Source organism: Alosa alosa, chromosome 10 (genome assembly GCF_017589495.1).
Source record: "Alosa alosa isolate M-15738 ecotype Scorff River chromosome 10, AALO_Geno_1.1, whole genome shotgun sequence".
NCBI lineage: Eukaryota > Metazoa > Chordata > Actinopteri > Clupeiformes > Clupeidae > Alosa > Alosa alosa.
In genome coordinates, this window is record NC_063198.1 from 5370328 (window position 1) to 5398302 (window position 27975).

Consider the following 27975-nt stretch of genomic DNA (forward strand, 5'->3'; position numbering starts at 1 on the left):
TTGTTTTTGAGATCTCTTTATTAATACTAATCTCCCCTTGCATTGTCTGTTCCTATACTACTGTACCATGTATGTTTCAGATGAACTAGTTGACTAACTGACGACCAATGAACTGCAAACCCAAATTGAACAGTAGCTCTGTGTTAGTATGGTATTAGGGAGATGTGGTATAGGCTTAAAAATTGGTTGGGGTCAAGCATGCATACAGCTGTGCACCCTTTGGTCAACCATATTAATTGAACTTCGAAAAGCAGTTGTCATAGATACATTTTGTTGATCCCCAAGGGGATATTCAAGATCTTAACAAGGAGATGTGTTATGTTCTGTAAATGGCTGCCACCTGCTCAAGTTCAGGCGTGACACTTCACTACTTAAACCCTCATGAGTGTGTATGCTTGGGTGTACTGTTCATGTGTGGGTGCATACAGACACAAGACACAGTCTTAAACAGAGTGATTTTTAATTAATCTTAATTTCATTTTTTAAATATATCTATTGTACACAGCTACAATACGTAATGTCGTATAAAACCAAACATTTTAATTTTGTTCTTTTCAATTTTTTGTTTTCTGTAGTACTAAACATATACGTGCCTTTTAAACCTCCAGTCACCAGGGGGCAGTATTCTATTGCTGTACTGGCAACAAGACCTTTAGTGGATAATATCTGACACACTAAGTTTTCATTCAGTTTTACACCCCTTACATTAAAGGGAACAATAATTTCGTGAGTTGGTAATGTACACGTGATGGTTAGTCTTTTAACCTTCTATTTTGTATCCTTAAAAATGAACACCGTTAAGTCAAGTAACTTTAAACAGACACAGAAAGCTGCCTTTTCTAGCTCAGAGAAGAGAACAGTACTTGCAGAGTGAGTGGTGGAACGTCGTAAGGATGCGGAGGTTACTCGGCAATGCTGGGCCGTACACTGGAATCAAACGCGACTCCAATAGCACCAGATATAGAACTGGAGATGTGGAGGTGAGGCGGTCAGCTTTCCAACACCACCTGACGAGGTGGTCCTTCAAGCATCATTCTTATCCTCCCCACTGCATAAAAACATTCAGTATGGCACCACTGACTGTGCCAAGTCTCCGAGCCCACCCAAACCCCCTGCTTCACACCACCTCTGATCCTGGGGAGTGGAGTGTTACATGGATCTGCACTGACACATCTACCTACTGCAATCATGAGTGGTTTGCCCATGTGTGGCCTTAAGTGCTTTTGGAATCAACTTAGAATACAGTCTGGAGTACACATACTATAGTACAAGCATGCTTTTTTTAAATGATCTGTACACTCCCAGATGCTAGTGGTGAGTTTTTTTTACACGCAGAATGAATGGTGGCAATGTAGTTGCATGTCAATTCTTTTTTCATCGTCATAATTAACACTACAATGTTGGATGAATCATCCATCAAGTCATTAATGTATTTGTGCAGCCAGAAGGGCTGACTTAGTTTGTTCTCTGATGAGGAATGATTTGGAGCTGAAATATTGCTTATTCCTGGTTGTTCATTTCACAATCTTGTTAACGACAGAGGTGTCCAACACAATATGACAGCCCCCCCTCCCCGCAAACTTGGTGAAACTGTCAGCACCATATTGTACAGTATCAGCTTATAACTCTTTAAAATGTGTACTTTGTACAATGGCAAGAGGTAAAATATTTACATAGTCAATAACTTAACATGCCAAATGTAGAAAAAACGATGACAACGCAGTCCCTGATACAAAACAAGTAAACAAGAAAAAAACACAAAAATAAATAAAAGTAAAAAATGTAAACATGATTTGATTAATTCAAGCTAAACATTTGATCTTGGTTACCATCACATCTCTCTTAAATTAAGTGCAAAATGTAAAAATAAGTCACTGGCAAGTAACAGATTTTAAAAAAAGGAAAAAAAGAGACCAACGGAAATAAAGCTAGACCAACGGAGTAATGGGCACAGAGGACCACTTGAGAATAAATATGTACAAGTAAGTTAAAGAGCTCTTTAACAGTGTGTGTGTAACTGAGAATGGAAATATGAGGTATAACCTGAAGTATGGGATGTTTTTAAAACAATGGGGAAAACAAGGAGGGAGAGTTGTGAAAACGGAAACCCTCTAAGTTATGTTTTCTCCCGAAGTGGATTCCCAGAGTCTCTCGGAGCAAGGAGGTAAGATAACACAGGGAGAGTTGAGGTGGGTGGGGGGGGAAGTGTTTTTGCACAGCTGGGGTGTGTGTGTGTGTGTGTGGGGGGGTGGAGGAGGTCTGTGCCTTTACAGAAATGTGTCAGTCTCTCCCCATCCTGTGTGTGTTTATGTTTATGTGTAAGGAGATCTCCACCGTGTGTGTGTGTGTGTGTGTGTGTGTTGTGAGGAGGTCTGGGGCTTTACAGGAGCGTGTCCATCTCCATACCCCCATCCTGCGTTATGTCCAGGGCGGCTCAGGCCTGTGGCTCCTCCCAGTTGCTGGGCGGTCTGCTGCTGCTGGGCTCGGCACTGCCTGAGTGGTCCAACTCAGCGCTGTCGCAGTCCGAGTCGTCATAAAGGGCCTGGTTCTGTAGAGGGACACGCGTGGGCAGAACAGAATAAAACCGTGTTAATGACACCTCTCAATGTCTCTCAGCCTCAACTACCAAAGATCTTATAGATTTCTTAGTTTGGATATGGACATTAAGGTGTCTGCCGACACACACTGATACTGTCTGGTCATCATCATCTTTAACTTTGGCTTTTGTTCATATTAAACTCATCTCATTCATCTGTTCTGAATGTTACTGTAATGACAATTTCTTTTACATCAAGAAGTTTTGCAGCCTACAGTCCATCTAGTGTGACACTACAATAATGTGTTGTTACCAAGTGCCAGATAGAATTACCACCCTCACTGTACTGTATTTGCTGTAGCACTGTGCAAAACTGGTCAGCACCATCGCTGTGTGTTGGTTGGTTGCCATGGTTTTGCCCGCAGTCCTGTGACGTACCTCGTAGCAGTTGAGCTGCGTTCGGACGTGCCTGATGGCGGCCTCCTTCTCGGACAGCCCATCTGAGCCCTGGCCAGGGTCGACGGCGTCTGCAGGGTCGGAGGGGTCAGCGGGATCGGCGGGGATCTCCGAGCCTTGGGAGAGCAGGTCGTCACTTTTGTCGTCCAGCCTTTCGTCCGTGTTGGTGCTGACAACGTCGGGCGTGCCGCTGTGCGAGTGGTCACTGGTGTTGCCCTCCTCGCCGTCAGACACTGACAGGTTCTCTGAGCTGAAGGTCGACACGGACTGACACTTTGTCATGCTCACCGGCCGCCTGGACACAAAGGGGGGACTGATGAGAGGCCTGCTGACGAGCATTCATTACTCTGCTATTTCAACTACAGTTACTAACGCATATTTGACGTAAATTGTCTTTAAAGATGTTATTCATATGACGACAGAGGAGAGGTCAGGTGTTTGGGTCAAGACTCATGTGTGAAGCCGAACTGTGTGAGCGTGCGTGTGTGTGTGTGTGGGCGTATATCAAGCCCTGTGGTGAACTATGAGCTTCCTGTAATAATGGTCACATTACATGCAGCAGCTGTAATGAAGACTTCAGTGAGGCAGTCCTTATCGTAGCTTACCGTCTCCGTGGCAACTCCACTTCACTATCTACCTCCCCCTCCTCCTCTTCTGAGGACACTCCTCGTCTCTGTGAAAGGCAGGAAAGAGAAAGACACAGAGGAAGGAGAGGTTTTTGAGCATGCAGGCAAGCTTTTTGGCCGAGCCAAAAGAACACGTTGTGCTTCAGAGTCTGAGGCAGGCAAGCCCGCAAAGAGGCACAGTTGTTGTTTTGTTAACCTCTTTTAGAGGGAGTGAGTCATCACCACAAATAAACTCGGCAATGTCAGAGGATGTAAGCTCAGCCTGGCTAATTTCTCCCCTCTCTCTCTCTCAAACACACACACACACACACACACGGATTACAACACACACACACACACACACACACACACAGACAGATGAGCTCATCCAGCCTGCCCACCTGCTTGCGTGTGACTGCAGCCCTGTACAGTATGGCGGCTGGCGTGAGGTGTGCCGTGCCTCCGCGGGGTGAGCGGATCATGCCGGTGGCCTCCTCCTTCTCCTCCCCGTCCTGTAACCGTGGCGATCCCAGGCCCGAGCCCCGCCCGGCCGCCGCACCCCTCCCGCACGGCGAGTCCGGGCTGCTGGAGAACGGGATGGAGTTGGCGTCCTCGCTGGGCGTGTCGCTCCGCGGCGGCGTCTCCGTCAGGTCGTCCGTGCCCACGCCGGGGTCAGCCCCGTCGCCAACGCCGCCCGAGGCGCTCATGCCGCCCCTGTCCAGCTCGGGGAGCGCCCCTCCCTCCTCGCGCCGCCCCCTGCCCTCGGCCTCCAGGGTGGTGGAGATGAGGTCAGGGCTGGACGAGGACATCTTCTTGAGCAGGAGGTCGTGCTGCAGCCCACGCAGGGCCGCGCTGGGGTCCAGGTGCTGCTTGCTGCTGATCTGGGAGCTGGTGTTGTTGCCTCCTCCTCCTCCTCCTCCTCCTCCACCACCACCACCTCCGACGCCGGTGGAGGCCGTGTTGAAGGTGTCGCGGAGGGATGTGGACAGTGTGGCCTTCAGGCCCGCCAGGTCGCCACTGCTGCCCTTGCCTGCCTTCCGGTAGCGGGGCTTCCCACGGCGGGAGCGGCCGGGCGAGGTGGAGCCTTTGTTGGGGCAGGAGGGGATGGTGACCTGCGTCATGGACGAGTCCAGCTTGGGCAGGATCACCTCGGACTTCAGCAGGTCTGGCCTAGAGAATGAATAACCGATAATCAATAACCGGAAGTAAACGGAACCTTGATAAAGGCTGTTTGCCAAAACATCAGCCTTTATTAAATATCTAAAAGAGTGCAGCTTCTCTGTCCTTAATTTATTAACAGTAAATGGTACGTAAAACAATAAACTGTACATAAAACAGGAACAGTTAACTGTAAATAAAACCAGAATCATATATTTTATGGTCCCAGTCCTTGTTTTAAGATTGAAGCTCATTATCATTTGGAGGTGTTTCCCATTGCTCACCTCTTGCTGTGGGAGGGCAGCTTCTGAGGCACGTTGCGCTTCTTAATGAGCTTCTCCATGGAGTTGGAGGAGCCGCTCTGTCTGGAGCTGTGGTGCTTGAAGAGACCCGGGTACTTCTTATCCAACGACTGCTCCCTCCTGCCATACAAACACACACACACAGAGGAAGACTTTAACAAAAACATTATAAAACATTTTCCTCCTCCAGCTCCCCAGCATCTTCACCCCCTCCTCTTCCCTTCTCTCTTTTCATGCCTGAGAAAGTTCCCTCATTGATCCTCTGGGCTCAGCTTACAGATGAAATATTCATACGCAGTCTTGTCGTTTTCTGTTTTCCTCCCCTTCTCTCTCCTCTCCTTTCCTCTCTTTGATTTCTCTCTCTCATTCTCTCTATGGTCTTCCCCTCCTGTCAGTTGTTCTGTGTGTGTGTGTGTGTGTGTGTGTGTGTGTGTGTGTGTGTGTGTGTGTGTGAGTGTGTGGCGGGCTCTTACCTGAGGAGTTCCTTCTCTTTGAGCTCCAGCTGTAGCATGACAGCGCTCAGCTCCATGTACAGGTTGTTGGCTCTCTCGAGCTTCCGCTCGTAGTGCTCGCGGATGTCCAGGGCGTGCCTTTGAGACGGAGAAGAAAGAAGAAGAAGAGGAGAGAGAGAGAGAGAGAGAGAGAGAGAGAGAGAGAGAGAGAGAGAGAGAGAGAACAGGGAGAGACATGTAATGTAAGAACCAGTTTACGTTTAGTTGTGCAGCACTAAAGTGGATTGATTTATTTACCAGTTGTCATGGGGGTGGAGGGTGAGGGATGGATTGCTGCAATTCTATGTAGATTTCACTCTGCCACACTGACATAAGATACCCTTAGGTGCGCACACACACACACACACACACACACTCACTCACTCACTCACTCACTCACTCACTCACTCACACACTGTGGAGTGTTACGTGATACTATGCCGATGTTATTTGTGACATTACTCTACAGTGCTACTGCTTAGCCTCAGCATGTGAGCATCCAAGCTTGTATTTCAGCCTGTCATATTAATATCCCATTCCCTATGTCTTTTTTGAAAGACACACGATTCATTGCAAGCTCATTTTTCAAACCTTAGATTTCATTTGATTTAACAGTGTAATCGAGAAACCTTCTAACTTTAAAGATATCTTTGAAACTAAATGTCAAAGACGTGAGAGAGTTATTCTTTCCCTTTCAGATGAATTCAGGTCGACTTTCTTGACAATTACTTGACATGACAGACGGATAGAGAGAAACCAAACACTAAGCAACATGTGGGAGGTGATAGTGTCTTGCATGGCATCTAATCAGCTTGCTTCTAACCAGTTATTGCTGCCACACAGTTATGCTTCTGGCATTGTCACCATGGTTACAGCAACACATCCAACCTAACCATGCCTAATAAAGCTGCACAAACAGACCCACGCTGTGATCGGCATCAAAGGTGAGCTAAGGTTTAGACCGCACAACTCACATGAGGAAAATGTATACTTTGTCACCATCTATTAGGTATTATTACATTTTGCCCATTGCTTACACACTAGAAATGAATGCTTAGACCAAAACCTAAAGTTGTTGTATAAGCACACTTTAAACACAGTGCAATCATACCTTAAACACACTTTCTGCTTTGCACTTTGTTTTAAATTCTGCAACACACTTATTGCAAAACACTACACATGGTTTCTTACATTAGACACTTTGATCAAAAAAATCAGTCTCTTGTAACCATTGGGAAAGCACTTCTATTCAAAATGCAAAACACATCTGGTAATTGGTAATACCTGAAAACACTTACAGAGAAAACTGAACTCCAATCAATCAGTCTGAGACTTAGAAATTCTGAGAAATAGGCTATTCTGAGAAATAGGCTTCAGCCATCGCGCACCTTTTCAATTGTGTGCTTTTACATTGAGTACCCGTTTACAGTTTTGTACTTGCCCCTTTACTCCATACATATTATATTATATTATATTATATTATATTATATTATATTATATTATATATAATGTTTTGTTGCAATCATTAAAAAAACAAGTTGATTACTGGAGCATTTCTATTCTTGAGTTTCACAAAAGACTGTCTGGGAAAATTACAATACAGATAGTAAAAATCAGGTTACACTTTACTTGACAGTATCGACATAAGTGACATGACATGACACTGTCATGAACGTGTCATAAACAAGTCATAAATGTTTATGACATAACGCTTCTGTTATTAAGTGACATTTGTTTTTTGTCATAACAAGTTAGGGTAGGATTAGGGTTAGAGGTTAGGATTAGGGTTAGGGTTAAGGGTAGGATTCATGTGTCATGACAGTGTCATGTCACTCTTATGTCGATACTGTCAAGTAAAGTGTTACCAAAAATCGCAGTGTTTTCACATCAGTGTGTTGCTGCTGGTTTGAAAGAGTAATTCAAATGGTGCATGTGTGTGTCATTTTGTTGCAAGAATTTAATTTTTAGATTTTGATTGCAGTGTTTCATTTTGGCATATGTATCCCCAAGTGCTATGTCTTATTTGGCTTATGTGTACAGTTTTGACATAATGAGCCAAAATCTGCAGAAAGTGTGTAAGGCCAAAACTGGAAGAGATATGAATCTGAATAATTATTCAAGAAGTAACAGGGCAGAGCTCCAGTGTCCTCCAAGTGGGACTCCAATCCCACAATCCCCCATGTGTCGCTCGTGGAGACTGACCTGAGCTCTTCTCGGCGGCGGATGATGAGCTCCTCGTCCAATCGGTGCAGGCATGTCCCCTCCGACTTGATCTTCTCAAAGTGCTGCTTCACCTCCTCTCTCCACTCCGCCTGAGCCCGGCAGAACACACACAGACAGAACACACACAGACACACACACACACACACACACACACACACACACACACACACACACACACACACACACACAGAAAAAGAGCACAGAATTTAGTAGTGTGTTAGCTACAACAGTGTAAGCATAAGACAAACACTTCAAATGCAAGCTGTGTCACAACAGGCCAACCATAACAAATCTCAGGAGGCATGAACCCGACAGCTTTTTAAGGTTACACAGAAGAACTTCGTATCAAATTGTGTTTTGGAAAGGGTTGTGTATGGTGGGAATGGACCTTTGATTTGTGTGCACCTGCAGACTAGTGTGTGGCTGTTTGCATAATGTCACTTGGGATGTGGTGGATATCCTTTGCCTGCAGATACACATGCCATTCCTCTCCATATGGTCTCTCTCTCTCTCTCTCTCTCTCTCTCTCTCTCTCTCTGTCTCTCTCTCTCTTTATGTCACTGTCTACCTTCCTATTAAAATACGTCAATAGACTTTGTAAGCAAACTAGCTCTTGTGACTATCCAAAGTGAAATCCAGTATAAGCCCTGAGAGGGAGAGCGAGAGCAAGGCTGAGTGAACCCTATTTGCGTCATTAGATCTAATCAGAAAGAGGTGCAGCCATCGGGAAAAGAAGAGAGAAGAGAAGAGAATTGTGTGTGTGTGTGTGTGTGTGTGTGTGTGTGTGTGTGTGTGTGTGTGTGTGTGTGTGTGTTTTGTGTGTGTGTGTGTGTGTGTGTGTATGTGTGTTAGTTTGTGTGTGTGTGTGTGTGTGTGTGTTTGTGAGTGTGAGCAAGAGAAAGGAAGGGTGAAAAGCAGAAGAAGTAGTGATGGTAAATACTGCAGATGATGAACACTCCAGATTTGAATTCAATTTCTTCCTTACAAGACACCCTATCATATTGTATCATATGGCAAGCATGTCCCTTCAGAGCAGTTTCTATACATCGTCTGTGCAGTTTTTATACATCTTCTGTGGGCATTTCTTCAGTAATCCCTTCTGAGTGTGGCCCACCGAGGGAGAATGGCTGTAAACAGAGAAGTGTGGAAGTACCTGTGATTTAAAGTATGTCTCCTGTGGAGTGGACAAGACGTCGGCTGAGGCTATATCCAAATGGAGCAGAATTTGCCGGAAGGAAGGTCTGTTTCGTGGTTTGCAGTTCCTGCGGGCGACAAATCAAAACATGATCACACACCCCCAGGCATGGATAAATGTGAAAAATGGAGGCATTTGCTTCAGACCCAAATGTTCCTGTATGAAATGGGTGCTTTTCTACTAGGTCCCTAGACAACAGCTGTGGCATCCCAGACCTGCAAACACTCCACAATCACCCCATATTAGTCCAGCACTGCTGCCTATTTCTCTCAAATTCAACCGTTATTTTCTCAGATTGTGTACACCTGATCTCCCTCCCTCCCCCTCCATCCCTTCCTCCCTCCATCCCTTCCTCCCTCTGTCTACCTCTCACAGCAATCATGACCCACAACGATTTCTTTCTTTCTCTCTCTGCTCCTCTCACTACATTTCCTCATCCATCCCTCCCTCTCTCTCTCTCTGTTATTCTCATTCTGTCTCTTACCAGCACTGTTTGAGGAGAATCTTAAAGCCGTCTGGGCAGCTCTCAGGGACGGGCAGTTGCAGGCTGTTGTTTCCCACTCCCCAGATGATGGCAGAGGAGTCCACGTCTTTATATGGAACCTCTCCTGTCAGCATCTCCCACAGAACCACGCCAAATGACCTGAGAGAGGGAAAAAGTGAGGGTAGAGAGAGAGAGAGAGAGAGAGAGTGAGAGAAAAAGAGGGAGGGAGGGAGAGAAAAGGGTAGAGAGAGTGTGCAAGAGAGAGAAAGTGAGAGAGAAAAAGAAGAGAGAGAGAAAGAGGGAGAGACAGAGAGGGTGGAGAGAGAAGGAGAGAAAGAGGGAGAGAGAAGGTAGAGAGAGCGAGAGAGAGAGAGAGACAAAGTGAGAGTGAAAAGGAGAAGGAGGAGAGCATGAGTAATATTCATTATTAGTCCCACTAGTCAAAGATCACAAAGTACCATAATCTGTCACTTTTAGCAGAAATGACACGTTACATAATGTCAGGCATGAGTGAGTACGCCTTTGGCTTGACGTAGAAAGGAGTCATTCCATTAGCACCAGCATACATTAGGGTTGGCAGAGCATTGGAAGCCAGCGGACTATTTCAACAGGAGTTGTTCTTTATGTTCTCCATGAGGTGTCAGACCTGAGCTGGATCTCATCTCTCTCTTGCCTTTGTGTGAACTCAGACCTGGATATTGACACCACACAGCGAAACACACAGCAAAAACACGGTTCATTGGCCGAGTCTGGTATTCTGCACGTGTTAGTCCTGCTGATGCACGCAGACCGGCGATAACATCTACGACTGCACTAACAAATGCATGAAAACAAACACATTGGCTCTTTCAGCACGTGCAAATGGTGACCCACTGGCTTCCTGCATGAAGTGCACACAGGCGTCACCACGGCAATCAAAGGTGTCGTCGACAACAAGCATGTACGTTTGTTTTACACCTCCACAGCTTTGGCCTTCTGGACTCTGAAGACCAGTGCAGGGCAGAGATTAGAGACTCACTAACAGAGGGCTTAACTCAGTCAGGTAAAACCTCCACAGTCCCCTGCAGTTATGCCTCAGAGGAGGGAGGGTGTGTGGTGTGTGTGTGTGTGTGTTTGTTTGTGTGTGTGTTTTTAATGTGTTGGGGGTCGTGACGTGGTACATGCTTGTTGTCGATGACACCTTTGATTGCCATGGTGAAGCCTGTGCGCACTTCATGCAGGAGACGAGGAAGGAAGCAGCTTAAGAGAGTGGTTGTGAGAGCTGCGCACTTGTGGAAGTATTTTTAGAGACTCGCCATTGACGCATCGACTGTGAGATTCCTCTTCACCATGGGGTAGAGGGATAAAAAAGCCTCCTTGGATTTTGAAATAGTGAGGGGGAAAGAAGATGCAAAAAAACAACCCATTTTAGCGTCTGACTGGCAGCTCTGTAATTGTGGTCTGAATTGTCATAGCACATTGGTAATGGTCCATCATTATCCCCATCTTCTCAAAATTCACAATCTCTTTAGTCAGACTGGAGTTGCCGAGATATTATACATTTATGCGTGAGAAGGATTCTGTCTGAATTCTGGGCAGTGAGGAGCTTTTGAATCTCTCCTGTGTGCGTGCGTGCGTGTGTGCGTGCGTGCGTGCGTGCGTGCGCGTGTGTGTGTGTGTGTGCGTGTGTGTGTGTGCGCGTGTGTGTGTGCGTGTGTGTGTGTGTGTGTGTGTGCGTGCGTGTGTGAATGTTTAAGCAGCGCAACTCTCACTTTGCTACCTCAGCTCATTTTATTTTCCTCAATTTTTAATGTGGATGCTGCAGGATTGGGCCGTCTGGCTGAGGCGGGCCAGGTCTCTGGACAGTGCCAGAAACACACACACCCCACAGTCCTGGGGACAGCACTCCTCTGTACTCACTTAGAACGCTGCATGCCCGTATTGCACCTTACATAATGCTTCATGTATATTATAAACAGCCATATTCTTCACAGGGTACTTTACATAAATGGGGAACTTACTGTTATAGTTTTGAGTTGGACAGAGGCCAAATATATCTTACTTCATTAACTGAGTGACTCTCCATAACACTGCTTTATTCCTATCATTGTGGTTTTAACAAAGGGAGCTGTGAGGCAAGAGGTCACCCTTAAAGGCTACTGTATGAAAACAACCCAACAACAACACACTGCATTTCTATAGCGCTTTTCAAGGTACCTCAAGCGCTTTCCAGATGAAAACAACGTCTTTATCAGGCTACAGTAGGTACATGCAGAACACACTAGAGCCATAGAGATGAGAACATCACTGTTACAACAACAACATGCCTTTATAGGTGGACTGCTGTCATCCCATGTTCAGGTGAGCAAATGCGTAAATGCATAAAGCTGAACTACACATTGTGCACTATCACAAACCATGGCAACAAAATAGCAAGGTGGACTGCTCATGATAAGAGTTACCAACGCAGCCTGACGCCTTTGACTACAGTTAGGTGAAAAGTACCATGACATGATGGCATCGGTAGCCAGGTGGAGCTGCAATATCTCAGCATGTGATGCAGAAAGCTCTAAATGAGTTTAACACATTTCCCCTGTCTTTAACCCTCACTTGGAGGATGTCCTCCACAAATGGTACAGAATTGTCGGTAGATAAACCCTAACAGTGTTATTAAAAACATACATTAAGTTGACTTGGCATTGCTTTTACTCCTAGACAGAGTAGAGTGGGTCAAGGTCTCATTTGTAATAAAGGATGTTGCATAGTTGGCCTTCAGATCCAGAACTCTCTAAAGCATTCTGCTCTCACTGCCAGAACACATTACCGCATGGCTCACACACAACCCAGCCAAACAGGCCTGGAGACTTCATCCCTCCGAAGGAACAGCAGGACAAGAAAGCAGAGTCTTATATTAGTATATAAATATATATTTCTCCCCGTTAGTCCGCCAGTACTCTGCTTCCTTTTTTCTTCCTTTCTTTCATTTTTTACTTGTTTTTTTCTTCTTTTTTGAAATGAGTGGAAATGGGATTCTCCTATGTCTCCAAATGCAACACTGGCATGCCGCCAAGTGCAAGGCTTTTTGGTTCTATCAGCCTCTCTAGAGCATCTGGCAAATCAATTATTGAATTAAGCAAGCATTCCTTTCAGAGAGGTAGTGGAGGGCTGAGAGGGCAACACTGAGAGATGAGGCTGGAATGGCTAGAGAGATCAGGGGCTACAGCTGCAGTCGCCCCCTATAGCCTTAGTGGAGGTATTGTGAATTTTGCACATTAAACATTACACATTAAATGATGCACATTAAACATTTATAAATGTTAAGATACTTATGTATATTTGTATGTAACTGTTATTAGTTGCACTTTCAAGTCAAGTCAAATCTATTATCCCACAGGGTCAAATTAAGTTGCAGCCAGGTATCAAGAAACACACAACCAGAGACACAACACACAAGATAATAAATAGCAATGGAGACAACACAGACACACAGATAGACAAGGACCAGAACTTTGGTGGCCATAATCCAGCACCTTGAAATATCAAGCAATATAAAGCCACCATTATCAATGCGCTCTTCACTGGATTGTATAGTATGTGTGGCTTGGGAGGCTTTTGGTCGAATCAGATGCATGCTCTTTCTCACGCTCGTTCTAAAATACTGTAATACAAGAAGCTGCCATTTCAATTTGTCAAGGGTGTGAATGCTATTGCATACAGTCAAACATATTTTGCCTTTTAGTTATAGTCAATTGCACCTCCAGCTCCTAGAAAATACAAAAGTAATCCATGTTGTCTCCATACTATTTCACTGTTATATATTTCCATAACATATATCAAGCAGAGTACCATACAGAGCAGGAAGGAAACAATGATAACAAACAATAGATAGCTACTGCTTACCAAATATCTACTTTCTCCGAGACTGGCTCATTTCGTATGACCTCTGGTGCCATCCAGGCCACCGTACCAGCGAAAGACATCTTGGTACTCTTGTCACTCAGCTCCTTCGAGGTTCCAAAGTCTGATATCTTCACTAGGTCGTCATATGTGATCAGCATACTACAATGAACAGAATATCAGGAAGTCAACACCATAAATCTGACAGTCAATCAGTCCACTATTTTGAGGTATTCTTTTTAATTATGTTGGATACTCTTAGAAAGCCTTACAATGCTAATCCTTTTCTCAACAAGTCTTTTCTCATCAATTAACTCATCCCTTTATCTTAGCCACAGTCATAGCTAAACTTTTGGATTGACGTCCCAAAGCAATACTCACTTGGGTGACTTGAGGTCTCTGTGGATGATCTTGTGGAGGTGCAGGTAGTTCATGCCCCCAGCGATGCCCATGGCCCAGTCCACCAGCAGGGAGGGGGTGATCTTCCGGCCCGCCCGCAGCACCTCGTACAGTTGCCCCTGGGCGCAGTACTCCATGATGATGCAGTAGCATGGAGCTTGAGTGCAGATGCCCCTGGGGTGGACAGCAGGGAGTGGGGCATACATTAAGGGCAATTCTGGAAAGATGTTCTGTCCAGCTGAAAGAGTGCTCCTGTGTAAATGTGCAACTCAGCTGGCAACCATTTGCCACAGTTTCAAAACCTCAGCAGAAAATAAAAACGTAAGGATTGATTACTAAATGGACTGTAGTGTAGATCTTTATTTTTAAAGGAGAAATCAGGCAATTTGATTTTTTTTAAAGCAGCCAGGCAGCTACAGCACCACATGAACATGGGGACTCATGAACATGCCCCCATTTTTTGCAGCCATCAATAGGAGAGTGAACAGAGACAGGAGCCTAGTGGGAGAGAGAGATGGCATGGGACGGGATCGGGAAATGACTGCAGGCCGGAAACAAACCTGGCTCCCCGAGGGCACTGAGGCCCAGATGTGGAACGGAGCCGCCTGTGCTACAGCTCCCCCTGCACTGCTGATCTTTACAATGTTGCAAAGATTTCATTTGGTAAAAGCCTCAGTTAACGCAGCGTAACGACTGTATAACCAGCGTGTTGTTATATCATTCCAGTGAGCCATGGCATTATGGAGGAACAGTGTATACTGGTAAACCACCTATCAACAGGACTGGTGGACTGGATGGATGCTTCACATGCATTAAGATGAGCTGAAGGCAACATGCTCAAATTATCACGAGCTCGTATTAGACTAATCTAGTGTTATGTGTACTACACTTCACTACAACTACAGTTGCAGAGGGCTGTTGCTATACTGTCTCCAATGTCAAGACGTTAGGGTGCTTCACTTACTTGAAGGTAATGATGTGGGGGTGCTTTAACGTTACTCACTTGCAGGTAATGATGTTAGTGTGCTTTAATGTTACTTGAAGGTAATGATGTTGGGGTACTTTAACGTTACTCACTTGAAGGTAATGATGTTGGGGTGTTTGAGTTTGCGCAGGTGCTTGATGTCAGTCTCCTTGATGTCCCTCACTTTCTTCACGGCAACCTCCTCTCCGTGGAACTTCCCCAGGAAGACGGCACCTTGGGCCCCACTCCCCACCCACTGCAGGTCCGAGATCTCCTCGAACGGAACCTCCCAGACCTCTGAGAGACAGAGAGAAAGAGAAAAAGAGAGAGAGAGAGAGGGAGACAAGGATGACAGGAGGAGAAAAGAGAATAAGAGGTAAGTGAAAAGAGAACAGGCAGAAGATGAGCAAGAAAGAGGTAAAGAGAGTGTTCAGTGCAATACTAAACAACAGGGAGGAAGAACGGAATGCAACAGAAGAATGTTTGTGGACATGGGAAAGAGAGAATGAGAGAAACGAAAGTGAGCCAGTCTGGCATTTGTTTAATCGAGGTCCTGCTGCTTTGGCTTCACTGTCGGGTTGTAAACATATTTCTCATTCTCAATTGATTTTCTCCGCAACATTTGCCCTTTGTTGCGTCTACTTTGTGACAGTTCCTGCTTTGCCTTGTTAGCATGAGAGCCAATGTAGCGTGGCCCAGCGTCGCCAATGAAGTTTGAGGCCTGCTGGTCATGGCAGTAATCAGGGCTTTGTGGGTAGTGATGTGTCATCTGTTACTCACCCAGAAAACCAGCAGCCAAAACGACAACGCCATGGGAAAATGTTTGGGAAATGTGCCAAAAAGAAATCCGCTGTTGCGGCTCAATTTATACAACCTTCCCTCACATCTCGAAGAGAGTGAGCTTACCAACAGTGACACCGTGCACAGTGTGTTGACATCCAATGCTTGACCTCTATGGCCGGTGCCCACAGTTTGGTCGCAGACAGACGTAAAACTCTAATCTGCTGCGGGTAATATGCTTTTGGCTCTAAATCCTGCCTGCAGCCATTGTGCTGGCGCCCGGCGACAAGATTCTCAGAACCTAGGAAGGGTAAGAGGTGGGGGAGGCGAGGATTTAGGAGGAGGGGAGGGTGTGAAGTGGGAGAGTGAGAGAGGTAGAATGGATTCCCAAAGGAGGTATGTGTGTGTGTGTGTGTGTGTGTGTGTGTGTGTGTGTGTGTCTGTGTGTGTGTGTGTGTGTGTGTGTGTGTGTGTGTGTGTGTGTGTGTGTGTGTGTGTGTGTGTGTGTGTGTGTGTGTGTGTGTGTGTGTGTGTGTGTGTGTGTGTGTGTGTGTGTGTGTGAGTGAGAGAGAGAGCGTAAGAGGAGCTACAGGATAGAGGAAACAGACGGTTCTGAGAGCCTGCAGCATTTTTCTAGCGTGAAATTTTTGTGCAAAATAAAACAGAATAATAACTAAGAATTATTTAAATATGCATACAGATTTCCACCATGTTTTTAGGATGGTGGACTCTGGGGTTGGGTGGGTGGATGTGTGGGGGGCAGTCTATTCTCCATGCTGGGGGTTTGTGCGTGCTAGAGTTCGAAGAGGCTGCCTTCTTTGAACTGCTAAACTGCCCCAAATTAGCGACTAGCCCAGATCCCCCGCGGTTCTTTTCTAGAGGCGCGGGCCAATGGACGAAGTCCAAAACGCTGCAAATGTCTGCAGTCTCCGTTTCATCATTTCATCCCCCTAAAAAGGAGGACTACCTGGCCACGAAGGGTCATTACTACAATCCATTCCATTATCCTTTTCCAGTTTGTTTTATGGATCCTCGCTCGAGTAGTCAATTAGCGTAATGGCCAGCGAGGACGGCACAGCAGAAGAGGTCAGTCTGAAGGAGCGCAGCGGAGGCCAGAGATAGCAGGGAAATGGATGAGCACAGAGAGGAGAGCCAGGAAAGACAGAAAATGGACAGATGAATAGAAGGACGGTTGGATGGATAGATGGATGGATGGAGAGATGGATGAACAGAGGGGTGAAAGGAAGGATGGGTGAAGGGATGGATACGTGTGGAGGGATGAATAGATGGAGGGATGGAAGGATGAAGGGAAGGCATGGATGTGAGAGCAGCACAGAGTGATAAAACACTGCGGAGAGTATGGATAGCAGGAGCAATAAAGCAAGACCATTAAATGTTTCACATAAATCCCCTTCTTTGGTGTTCAGTATTTCATGTGTGTGTGTGTGTGTGTGTGTGTGTGTGTGTGTGTGTGTGTGTGTGTGTGTGTGTGCCAGGCGTGTGTTAATAGAGATGAGAGGTGCGGGGTCAGTGTGTGGCCATGAATAAAACATGAGGCAGATTTGGTGGTGGAAGGGGCTCTCGGGGGACCTGTGTGCTATTGTAGTGGCAGCAGACATAAACAGACCTGCGTCACGTGCACTGCCACATCTCAGTGGGGGCAGGGCCACTCAAAGAGACAGCGAATTAAAGGGGGAGAAGGAAAAAAACAGAGAGAGAGAGAGAGAGAGAGAGAGAGAGAGAGAGAGAGAGAGAGAGAGAGAGAGAGAGAGAGAAAGACCCCCAGTGTAATTTCACAGAATAATGCCTGGTCCAGACAGCCAGGGCACTGGGCTACCGTCTGTAGCATTTTTCATCTTAATTGGGTGGGCAATTCTGACTGTCAAACGCTTTGTGATAGCATGCTAACATTTATAGCACAGCACAGTGACCTAATTCACGAGAAAGGATTCAGATGACTTGAGTGTAATTAAGACACTCCTATGTTGCCATGTTCTTCATATCATCCCCTTTTCCTCCACTCTTTGTCCACTCAGTGACGCTGTAAACAACAATGTCGGTCTCAATCAGTGCAAGGAAGGTCATCTATGTTGCATACTGTATTTGTATGTGTATAACTCTGAACTCTTTTTTGAGACCATTCAACTGGTTCAATCCATTCACCATCACTACCAACCATTCATCCTTTACCTGCTTCAATCCAGTCACAGTGATCAGATGCGATTATAACCCCTGCCAACAGGAGGTGCCACAATTTCTCTTCTTCTTTCTCGCTGTTCTCTTACCTTCGTAATTGTGTTTATGCTCCGTGGAGTAGGCTTTGCCAATCATAGTCCAAACAGGCTTCAGGCATCCAAACAGTCCCTCCAGAAAGCCTCCTCCGCCACCGGACTGGCACTGGAGCCGGATGTCGTCGACATGGCCGCACCGCTGACCCTCCGCTCCCGCCCCGCCGGGGCAACCGTGATCGTGGTCGTGGAGCTTCAGCACGCTGTTGGCAAAGTGCTCCGGCGGCTCGTCGCTGGGCGTGGGGCTGTGTCCAGTACCGCCACCCCCGCCCCCACCACCCCCACCAGGCTCTGGGGCGGCGCCGGTGTCGATGGAGAGCACGTTGCGCAGGACGCACTGGGTGGGCGTGAGGTCGGTCTCCGGGGTGCAGGCGGGGGTCTCGGCATCCAGCCGTCGGAAAGGGGGCTCCGAGATGGGGGTGCTGAAGCCGGACAGGGAGGGCGATGGAGCGCGGGTGTCATGGATGCAGGCCATCAGGAGCTGTGTTCATCTGAAGAATTCTCCCCTTCTGTGTGTGTGTGTGTGTGTGTGTGTGTGTGTGTGTGTGTGTGTGTGTGTGTGTGTGTGTGAGACTGACTGGGTTCAGGGACCAATTCACAACCTAGATGAATAGAGAGAAAAATAGATTAACTCAATTCGATAGAATTAATTTCATGATGGCTTGTGGCACACAAAGACACACCACAATTTTCCCAGTTCTGAAAAAAGCTGTGAGGATTGCAATGATGATGTTTTGCCAGGGACAGTTCCTTTCAAACTCCACGCTCACTCCAGTTTTCAAACGTGTGACTACAGCAATGCCATTTGACACTGTGAACCCTCCTTCTGTTGTCCCACACATCTCAGATAAAGTCTTTGAAAAAAAAGCTGTCTTCCGTGTTAATACAAACACAGACCTTGAGCTTTCATGTTTTTCGGAAAGTGAAGGAGAAAAATCTGGCGCTCACAACGTCGGCTACATCCCCAATGACATCCCACTCAATGGAGCCATTAGAGAGTGACACAAAACAAAACAGAAATGTAACTCTCGGTTTTCATTCCTGGCAGCCACTGCTGGTGCATTCACTCGTGTGAAGTCTTGTACTCTACCAGGTATAACAGAGAGAGAGAGGAGCTGTGCAAATCTGGTCTAACGGTTGACTCTGACAGCTCTCGCTGACAGCACTGCAGCTAAGCAACCAGTTGCTGGATGCGGTTGCCAAGGGATGCCATGCTGGCCTTTCATTTTGATGGCTGATTTATTGACGTAGTGGCATCACCTCTGTGGAACTGATACATGGCCTTTCATATGCTCTCTCTCTCCGATGGCGATGTGCTGAGGTCAACACTAAAGTTTCCACATTCTGACGCTGCTCGAGAGGCACTACCCAGAAGTTCCACTGTCAGCAGTATTCGCTTTGGAGCAGAATTATCCCTCACCACCCCCACTCTCCCACTGACCAGCTCTCTTAGCACAAGAGACCCCCATGAATCAAGATATAAGTAATAAACCCACAAATATCAAAATAAATAGTTTATCATACAAACATGTGACAAGATATAACTGCCCTCACAAATACACACATATTACAAACATGGGTGCACAGTCACACACACACACACACACATGGGTGCATGCACACACACACACAGATCGAAAGGAAAACTCACTGGAACCAATCACCTTGAGAGTAAAAGCAATTTACTGCAGTCTCTGAAACTGGTGCTTTTAGGACTCAATGTCCTGCATGGGTGCTCTAAGATACGCAGCTTATCAACAGAGAAGGACACCTGTCACACAGTACCACTTCCCAATCACTAAGAACATCACTCAGTGAGGCATGGGACAATCTTTTCACTAAACGCATGAGAGGGCTCTTGGTTTATATTTATATATATATATATATAATATACACTTGAATCACATACACAAATGAGGTTAAAAGGGTCTTCTGGAGGAGCTATTATCACTGATATGGGATGCATCCCATTAAGTGGACTAATAATAAGCTTTTATAATTACATCTGAAAAGATCAGGATCCATTAATATCTGACTTACAAGGAAAACTGTAAACTGGTTGTAAACGGCATCTTTACCTGGCCTGGTTTTAAAACCAATCCAGACAACATCTATTCCAGCTACTGCTACTGCAAACAGGCAGTATGGGCCAGCGAGAGCGCCATGGAGGTATCCACACTGACATCCGTTTTCATACAGTACGCTAGGATGTCGACATGCAGTCAACACGCTCCGTGTGATGCTTCACCATCTCGCCTCCTCTTAACGCCGGTACCGATTCGATCCTACATTCCAAAGCATCTGGCATCCTGATAAGCATGCAGCTAAAATCTGCTAACCCACATCCCGCAAGCGGATGGTTGTAAATAGCCTACTATGTGGCTAATGTAAATATGCAGGTTGTACGCTATTACACGAAAAAAAAACGATGCGATCAAGGACAACAATTTGTAACATAGATTCCAGGTTACCTGTTTACTGGTTTAGGCGTCGTTACAGCCCATTGTGATTGTTTATAGTTGTGATTTAATTGGTTCCCACGGTGAAACAGTACTAATTATTCTGCTTTCCCGTAGTGTTTATATAATCAGTGTCAGCGCTCGTCTCCGCTCACTGCATCCTCTTCCGTGCCTCCTCCGCCGGGTGCAGTCCTCGCGCTTTTACGTAGCCTTATTTATCCTCCGTTCCGTTTCCAAATATCCCCTCTTCTCGTCAGAAAGGTGATTTTCTTAAAACTAGCTCGACTAAATCCCTCATCCGTGTCTTTCCACAGAGATCTGGCGCATGATCCTCCGCTAGCCCCTCAAGGTTTTATACTGCGGAGTGTCTCGCCTACGGAGAGGGGAGGGAGACGGTGGTTGTGACGGAGACGTTGTGATGGTGAGGATGGATTCGAAGGGGAGGGGGAGCGCATATTATTAATCAACTTGCACCCCTAACCTTCCGGGCCTGTGTCCTCCTATCAGAAGACACGGACATGCTAAAGGGGGTGAGTCCAATACGATTCGGGGAGTAAAGGGTTTTAAGTGTGGCTGTAGTGGGGATTGAAGGATCAGCCGGGCTGTGAAAATGATGTCATTCAACAAATATGCGACATAATGCTGGACAGAAGAAAGGACTAAATCCTCTCCACAACATTAACACTTTGCCCCATATCAATAGTAACTGGTTTGTAATCCTTGCGTCTAGAAATCGCAGGGACTGAGAACGACCTTGTCTATGATCTCACTCTAGGCTCCTACACTAACAACAGAAGCTTAGTGACAATTTACAACAACAATGTGGAGACAGAAGACGCCTTGGTTAAGAATCACAAAGCTGCACTGAGAGGGTGTCTCAAAATTAGTTAGACCACATTCATGTCACAGGATGACAGGCCTAGACTTTGCATTTGATAAAGTAGGGCATAGGAAATTAAGTCTCAACAGTAATCTCATACTAGTGTTTGCTTTTCAAGAATTTTGCAGTATATCTATATTTCCATGACATAGATACCGTCTTAATGTTGAGGCAGCCCTAAGAAACAATCACAACTAGAAATGGCAAGGGGTCAACTAATTAGGAAGAGAGTGAATTATGCAAAGGCAACTGGGGTTATCATACTGTACAACTTGGAGGGGTACTACACAAAATGTACAGTACAAACAGTACACAATGTGGAGTCTAAATGCACACACACACCAACTGTTTCCACCTTCTTTGGGAGTAAAGTCTCAAATGAGTGTGTGTGTGTGGTAGGGGGGGTTGACACCCTTCTTGTAATCTGCACCATACATGTCCAAAGTGGTTCAACAAAGATGACAGAAAAGTTACATTATTGCTTGAACCCTCTGTTACTCTCTCTATTACTGTGTCTGTCTGGCATGTTGTCTGTGACCCCAATTTGAGTGGCAAAGCCTGCCTTCATCTGGGGGATTAGACCCACACAGGATTACACCCGCAGGATGACATCATCCACAAAAGACAGGGAATCCCCCAACCTAGGAGAACATCACAGGCATACAGTGCGTGACTGCAGGAATCTGCAGCAGCAAATCTCAGTACATGTGTTTGGTTGTATGTGGAGTCACATGCAAGATTATGTATAACACCAATGACAAAATGCAACAACAAATCAAGGATGAATTCAAAGGAAACATTAAAAATGAAATGCACAATCTTACAAAATAATAACATTTTTAATATATTGAAGGGTTGCCGATACTTATACACGAATACACACATAGCCAGTTTCTAATGGGAGACCTCAGGAGAAAAACAAAAAGAAGTCCTTCTTCCTCTCAGTTCTGGACACTTTGTCTTTACATGCCAGTGTTCCTCTCTGTCGACACGGTGCTGCTATTTCTGTCTTGCTATAACACTTTCACTATGATTTATTTATTGCTGCTTAGTTCCAGGGTGGTTACAAGTCAGGGAGGATTAAGGCACACTCCTCCACAGAGCTCCCTGTCCTCAGGTTTCTTCAAGCTCCAGCTGAAGCATCGCTATCTAAGTCCCCTTCTCTCACAATTAACAGCACTCCACTTCTCTCAGCCTGAGAGCCACACGCCTCGGTCCCACCTAACCACACATGTTGATGGTGAAGGTCACACGCAGAGTTCTCACAGAGAAACAAGTAATTGTGCATTCGAACTCATGGAGGGAAGTGTGTGGATGTGGTTGAACAGCAGCTTGCAAATGAAAAAGCCCAGATTTTCCTTTTGCAGTTTGACCACTGATTTGTGGGTGTCAGGTGACTCAAATGTCTGATTATGGCAAAATGGTGGCTTGATAAATTACAGCTGCACCACAATTTTTAACATAATTCAAATAACATGTAAATTATAGTACTGTTCATAACAAGAATAAAAAGTAGCATCAACATCGGGGCAGCCGTGGCCTACTGGTTAGCACTTCAGACCTGTAACCGGAGGGTTGCCGGTTCGAACCCCGACCCGGCTGAAGTAGGCACGGCTGAAGTGCCCTTGAGCAAGGCACCTAAACCCCTCACTGCTCCCCGAGCGCTGCTGTTGATGCAGGCAGCTCACTGCGTCGGAATTAGTGTGTGCTTCACCTCACTGTGTGTACACTGTGTGCTGTGTGTGTTTCACTAATTCACAGATGGGGATAAATGCAGAGACCAAATTTCCCTCACGGGATCAAAAGAGTATATATACATACTTTATACATACTTATACTTACTACATACATAATCTTATTGAAGACACTCACATGCTAACTTGTTTCAGTTGTATTGAAATACTGTCAGAACTATGGCATGTTTTTTTTATTTATATCAATTCAATGTCATGTCAATGTTTATTTTTAGGACGGAGAACATTACTAAGATTCCTGAATGCACTGGTAGGCGTAACATTACGTACTTCCAAAATTAGCCCCAAATGCAACCTTACACTGGAACATGTCCACCTACGCTCCCATTCTCCTTCCACATACCTTTTGTGGAAAAAAATCCCGCAATCAGCAACAAACAATGGCCTCTCTATTTTTCCAAAGTCACCTGAGTTCAGAGAGATGAATAGGAGCCATTTACTACCAGGGATTTTCACAACCGTTCCCCTCTCACAGAAGAGGCACAAATACAGTATGCATGACGTATCCCTCCACATCCACTCTGACTGTCTTTCTTCCTACCATGTCTTCTTCTTCATCTGTCTTCAATGCCATTTTTTCACCCCCAATATACACAGGAAAGGGGGGTTCTCCTATTTCACCCATGACTTCATCTCCTGTCTGCAGGAAAGGACTTCATTCATAAAGACGCCCCCGTACTCCCACCCACTCCATCTGAGCCCCATACCCCCACTACTAACCTCCAACATCCCATTCAACACATGCACCAACCAGACTATGGACTACACATCATGCACTCAGAGCTCATAATGTGCTCCCCCACGGGAGAGCGTGGACTGGGCTTTTATTTATTTATTGTTTGTTAATGAGACAATCTCAGGTGAGATCATGGCTGGACCTTGGGGTCTCGCCTTCCCACTTCCCTACATGGCGTTGGCGCCAGTCATTGACGGCTCCTCTCCATCATTACGTCAGGGGATACAGCACAGCTATGACTGCTGTGGGCCTCGCTAGCTCTCACTTGCTGAAGGGCAAACTCTGACAACTAGTGGAGAAGGGGCTCCATGAATAATGAAGGTCTATATATAGATGTGAGCCAATCAGTGGGACAGACAACCAATTTACTGCAATTTGGCTTGGATATTAACACTGTGCTTGTAGCCATACATGTTAAAACTGATGTATTAGTTATCATTGTCATGGCCGAGCAACAGACACATTAATCAATGAGTTATTTTGGCAATGGGTTATTCTGACTGGAGATATTAAAATAGGAAATCTCTCCCTGCTTGTTCTACTTTGCCAAGACTTCATTATGCCAAGAGGACGGTGGGGCCCCGAGTGGACAGGAGACCAGGAGAGGGTTAATAACTATAACGGGAGCAGGATGGCTTCCTGAAAGTCACGTGCCCCATGGTGGGAAAGAGGAGGCTGATCGGGAGGGGGGTGTGGTCTGCAGCACGTTGCCGTGGAAACGGAATCCTCAGTTGGCCAGTGTGAAGTCAGAAGCTTAATATTAGATGCTGACTGTAGCTGCCACTGTGAAGTGACTCACCCATGGACTGCGTACCTTGCATTCTAATGAGGGGGGAAAGAGAGAGGAAGGGAGAGAGAGAGAGAGACAGAGAGAGAGGAGAGAGGCGGGGGCTGGGGGGGGGGGTGAGAAAGGGATGGCCTGCCCTGAGCAGATGTGCTCCTCCGTGTAGAAAGATCAAAGTGAGCCAGATGGAGTCACCCTGTAGCAAGACGTACACTCTGCCAGTTAAATATGCATTCCTTGACGGGATAACGACTTCGATGCAACATGAAAAAGACAAGAAGGCTCCTAGCTGCCTGCTCCCAGTGACAGTTCAGAGGGATGTATCAGAACCCCAGCGGAGGACCGTGTCGGCAGCATAGCGCTTCAGATTCTCCCTGATGCTCCCTCTCATTAGTGGTGGTCAGATGGTAACAACTTCTCTGGTGTTAACAGAAGGGTGCACGCTGAAAGATGGATGAATAAAGAGAGCCAGGCTGTGTTAATGAGAGAAAAGGAGGAATACCCCCCTTCCTTTACTCACTCGCGAGCTGTCAGAGGGAGCTATCAATCTTTTGTCTGGATCTGGCTCTGGCAAGGTCAATCATGTCAATTGATTGGTTAGAATAAGTGGACCAAGTGGCCATCACTCCATTTTTATATATCACCGTTGGTACAGTATCTGTTGTGCAAACAGGGCATAAGTAAATAGCGAGGAAATCTCTGAGCAAATACCAGATTATGTTTGGGTTTAGCCAACCCCCCCAGCTGCCTCCGAGCCTGGACCCCATGCACCAGCTGTTCTGCGGGAAGTTAATGATCCCTGGCTCTTTGTGTGAGGGGCCCCCTCACCACAGCAAGCATAAACACAATGCTTCATCTACTGCCACTTTGTCACGTCAGGCTTCATAGTGAAAAGGAAGACAATGAACAAATGGTTTCAACCACAATAACAGCCTAAAGAAGGCCAGTTCAAAGCACAAAAAGACACTTTAAACACCTATTGTGAATGGCTGGATAAGTCGTTTATAAGAACTAAATAAGTGCTGGCAAGGCTATTTAGAAGAATACACAATGTGTGCTTCTTTCTCCATACTCCCACCTCATACTCAAGAGGAATACTCTTGTTTACATTCTCAGGTAAACAATAGAAACCATTTCAAGTCAAATGTTTGTTGTATGATCAACTGTAAGCAACTTAAATCCTCAACTCTATTCTCACATTTACTGCGCATTTAATGATAAACTGTGTACACAGTCTCCAGGTAACCATGACTTTAATTTGATCTTACTAAAATTAGATGGTCTACTCTGGACAGATAGCAAAATTAAACATAGACTGTGTGCCCCAATCATGGCATAAAACATGTTTACTGCTGTGTAACCAAATCTCGTTTTCTTGTTTAACATTTCCCTGCGAAGAGAAAATTACATGAGAAGAGACCTTTTCCTGGCATTCACGATAAGTTGAGAGAGAGAAGGAGAAGGAGGGAAAGAGAGAGAGGAGGGAGGGAGGGAGAGAGAGAGAGTGCACGCTCTAGAATCGCACTTCCCACATAACTGTGGTGCTTTTGGCCAATCATGGATCAGTGTGGTCACCTCCGTCCAATAGAACGAGCTAACGGTGGGTGGTGTGTGATTGTGAAACAGTCCTGTACTTTCACTCATTTAGCAGGAGTCGGTGAGTCACTGCAGTTTGGAAGGAGACCAGACCTGAATGGAAGTCTGCTTCGTTGCTTCATGGCTAATGCATCACACAGGACTTGAATACTACTTCTTTCTGCTCTGCACTATCCATGCTTCTCTGGACCTATAGGCCTACATTCAAAAGAAATATTTCAAACAGAAAATGTGACAAAACAAAAAAACAGCTAAGTTTGCAAAGAATTTATATAAATATTTGGAGGGTGTACAAACAAACTACTATTTGGAGGCACATATTTATACACAATACACATTTTTAAGCTAAAGGATGTTTGTTTTTTTCAGTAGGCCTACAGAACCCAAATATACATGTGAGCTATCCAAGGTGCTGAAGAAAAGACAAAAACACAACAACAGCAACAAATCCTTGCACTCCAGGTGATATTCTAACAGTTCACTTTTTAAAATGATATGCATGATATACATCCACAGAATTTCACTTGAGAAGGAAACTGAATCTGTGATCAATCCACTGTTGGATTAGGCTTTGCGTTACAAACACTGTAAACGATGACTGACATAAATCAATACGATATGGGGGAAACTAGATTTCCCTACCCACTTTTCGAGCATATATCTCCCTCTTTCTCTCTCCTTGCTTGCTCATTCCATCTCACAAGGGAATGTCTTAATGGCTCTTCATCACAGTGTCAGTTTACATGAGCCAGGCTGTTCTAGCTCCAGTGTACTTTTTGGCATGGCACAGCACCAGACGCTGACACATTTGTGTAAACTAGACATAGGCTACCGATAAGCACTGATAAAATATTTTATTAAATGCAATCATTTGTCTAAACATTTGATAAGCAATATCGAAAAGTGAAAACGTTTTTTTTTTTTTTTAAGTTTTAAAACGATAGTTTTGTCACGTGAAACACCTAAACCCACAATCTAGATATAACGGTTCAATTTAAGCATGTTCAGAGTCCTGTCAAACCGCATTTTAACAATAATATAAACGGCACTGGCAGGCGAAACCCCATAGCACTTAAGAAAATGGAACTTCAAATCGATTTGATTTTGCAGAAAGGGGGAGGGAATGTTGCCAATATGGGTGGATGTAGTCATTAATTGTGTCCCCCTCACGACAGTGTCACAACGCCCTCTAGCTGGTGATCCCAAACTGTTAAACGCAATATGGGGAAATGTTTGTGATACAATCGGCGTTAAACATTTTTCTTCCCCCTTCTTTCGGCCCCGCAAATGTGCACGATATTGTCCTTTACAATAAAATATGGATGTAAGCTTTTTGGTTATTGTAGGCTACAATTTAAAAGGCTAACAGACTTTGCCACAAATTAGCCAGAACATGGCTAATTTGCACAACCGATGCACATGGACTATCCACACAAGACCACGCACCATCATTCGCCTGCACAGCTGTTTAGTTGTGAAATGACAGGACACCTCTGAAATGCAGTTCAAAACAAGCACCATAATGCAATACAGCAGTGTTGACAAAAAAGACAGCAACTATAGGTCCTCCTAGGCTACTCTCACGCTCGTCGTCGCCGGTCATAGCCTAATGCAAAACATGCTGCATTCTTACCTTATCAAATGTGGGGTCTGTAAATGGGACGATTGGCAGGTCTATGGCAATTATTCGGACACGGACGAAGGGCAGATTGTAATTCTCTCCGTATAGGACGATATCACTCGGTGGTGGAGGTGACTGTAAGACCTTCTAGATTCACTCCATGGAAGCGTGCCCCATCTGGCTAATTGTGTTATCAATACAAGCCAGTGTGCTGCGGAGCAGAGGGGGAGCGGGGGAGGGAGCTGTCCGCGTATGTAGTGCTGAATTCACAAACCTTGTCCTCGACCTTTAATAATCAGATTTTCTTTAAACTGCTCCAAATCGGCTTATATGACAACGATGAAAGTCATTACATGATTTGAAATAGTGACTATGTCTACATGTTTTT

The 27975-nt window shown here is 45.5% G+C and overlaps 1 protein-coding gene across 2 annotated transcripts; it reads right to left on the bottom strand.

The window, feature by feature from the left end:
- Positions 1–1046: 1046 nt before the first annotated feature.
- Positions 1047–27764, bottom strand: map3k12 (mitogen-activated protein kinase kinase kinase 12). 2 transcript variants are annotated; one of them, XM_048253991.1, is made up of 14 exons: positions 27600–27764; positions 17755–18359; positions 14803–14986; positions 13708–13899; positions 13330–13488; positions 9451–9609; positions 8925–9033; positions 7751–7860; positions 5531–5647; positions 5040–5177; positions 3999–4767; positions 3598–3665; positions 2975–3287; positions 1047–2548 (listed from the first exon to the last, which is right to left on the bottom strand). In XM_048253991.1, the coding sequence occupies exons 2-14, from the start codon at positions 18230–18232 to the stop codon at positions 2435–2437; spliced, it is 2910 nt and encodes a 969-aa protein (XP_048109948.1). In that variant the 5' UTR covers positions 18233–18359; positions 27600–27764; the 3' UTR covers positions 1047–2434. The 2 variants fall into 2 exon arrangements, with proteins under 2 accessions (XP_048109948.1, XP_048109947.1); XM_048253990.1 differs by lacking the exon at positions 27600–27764 and adding an exon at positions 20229–20596.
- Positions 27765–27975: the final 211 nt, after the last annotated feature.

What these genes read in the sequence shown, in the direction of transcription:
- map3k12 (XM_048253991.1), bottom strand. Translation starts at nt 18,232, where the DNA reads ATGGCCTGCATCCATGACACCCGCGCTCCATCGCCCTCCCTGTCCGGC. An exon ending in CTGCAGTCACACGCAAGCAG is followed by an intron (nt 3,666 to 3,998) that starts GTGGGCAGGCTG and finishes TGCCTTTCACAG; the next exon opens with AGACGAGGAGTGTCCTCAGA. An exon ending in CGCAGCTCAACTGCTACGAG is followed by an intron (nt 2,549 to 2,974) that starts GTACGTCACAGG and finishes GTCCCTCTACAG; the next exon opens with AACCAGGCCCTTTATGACGA.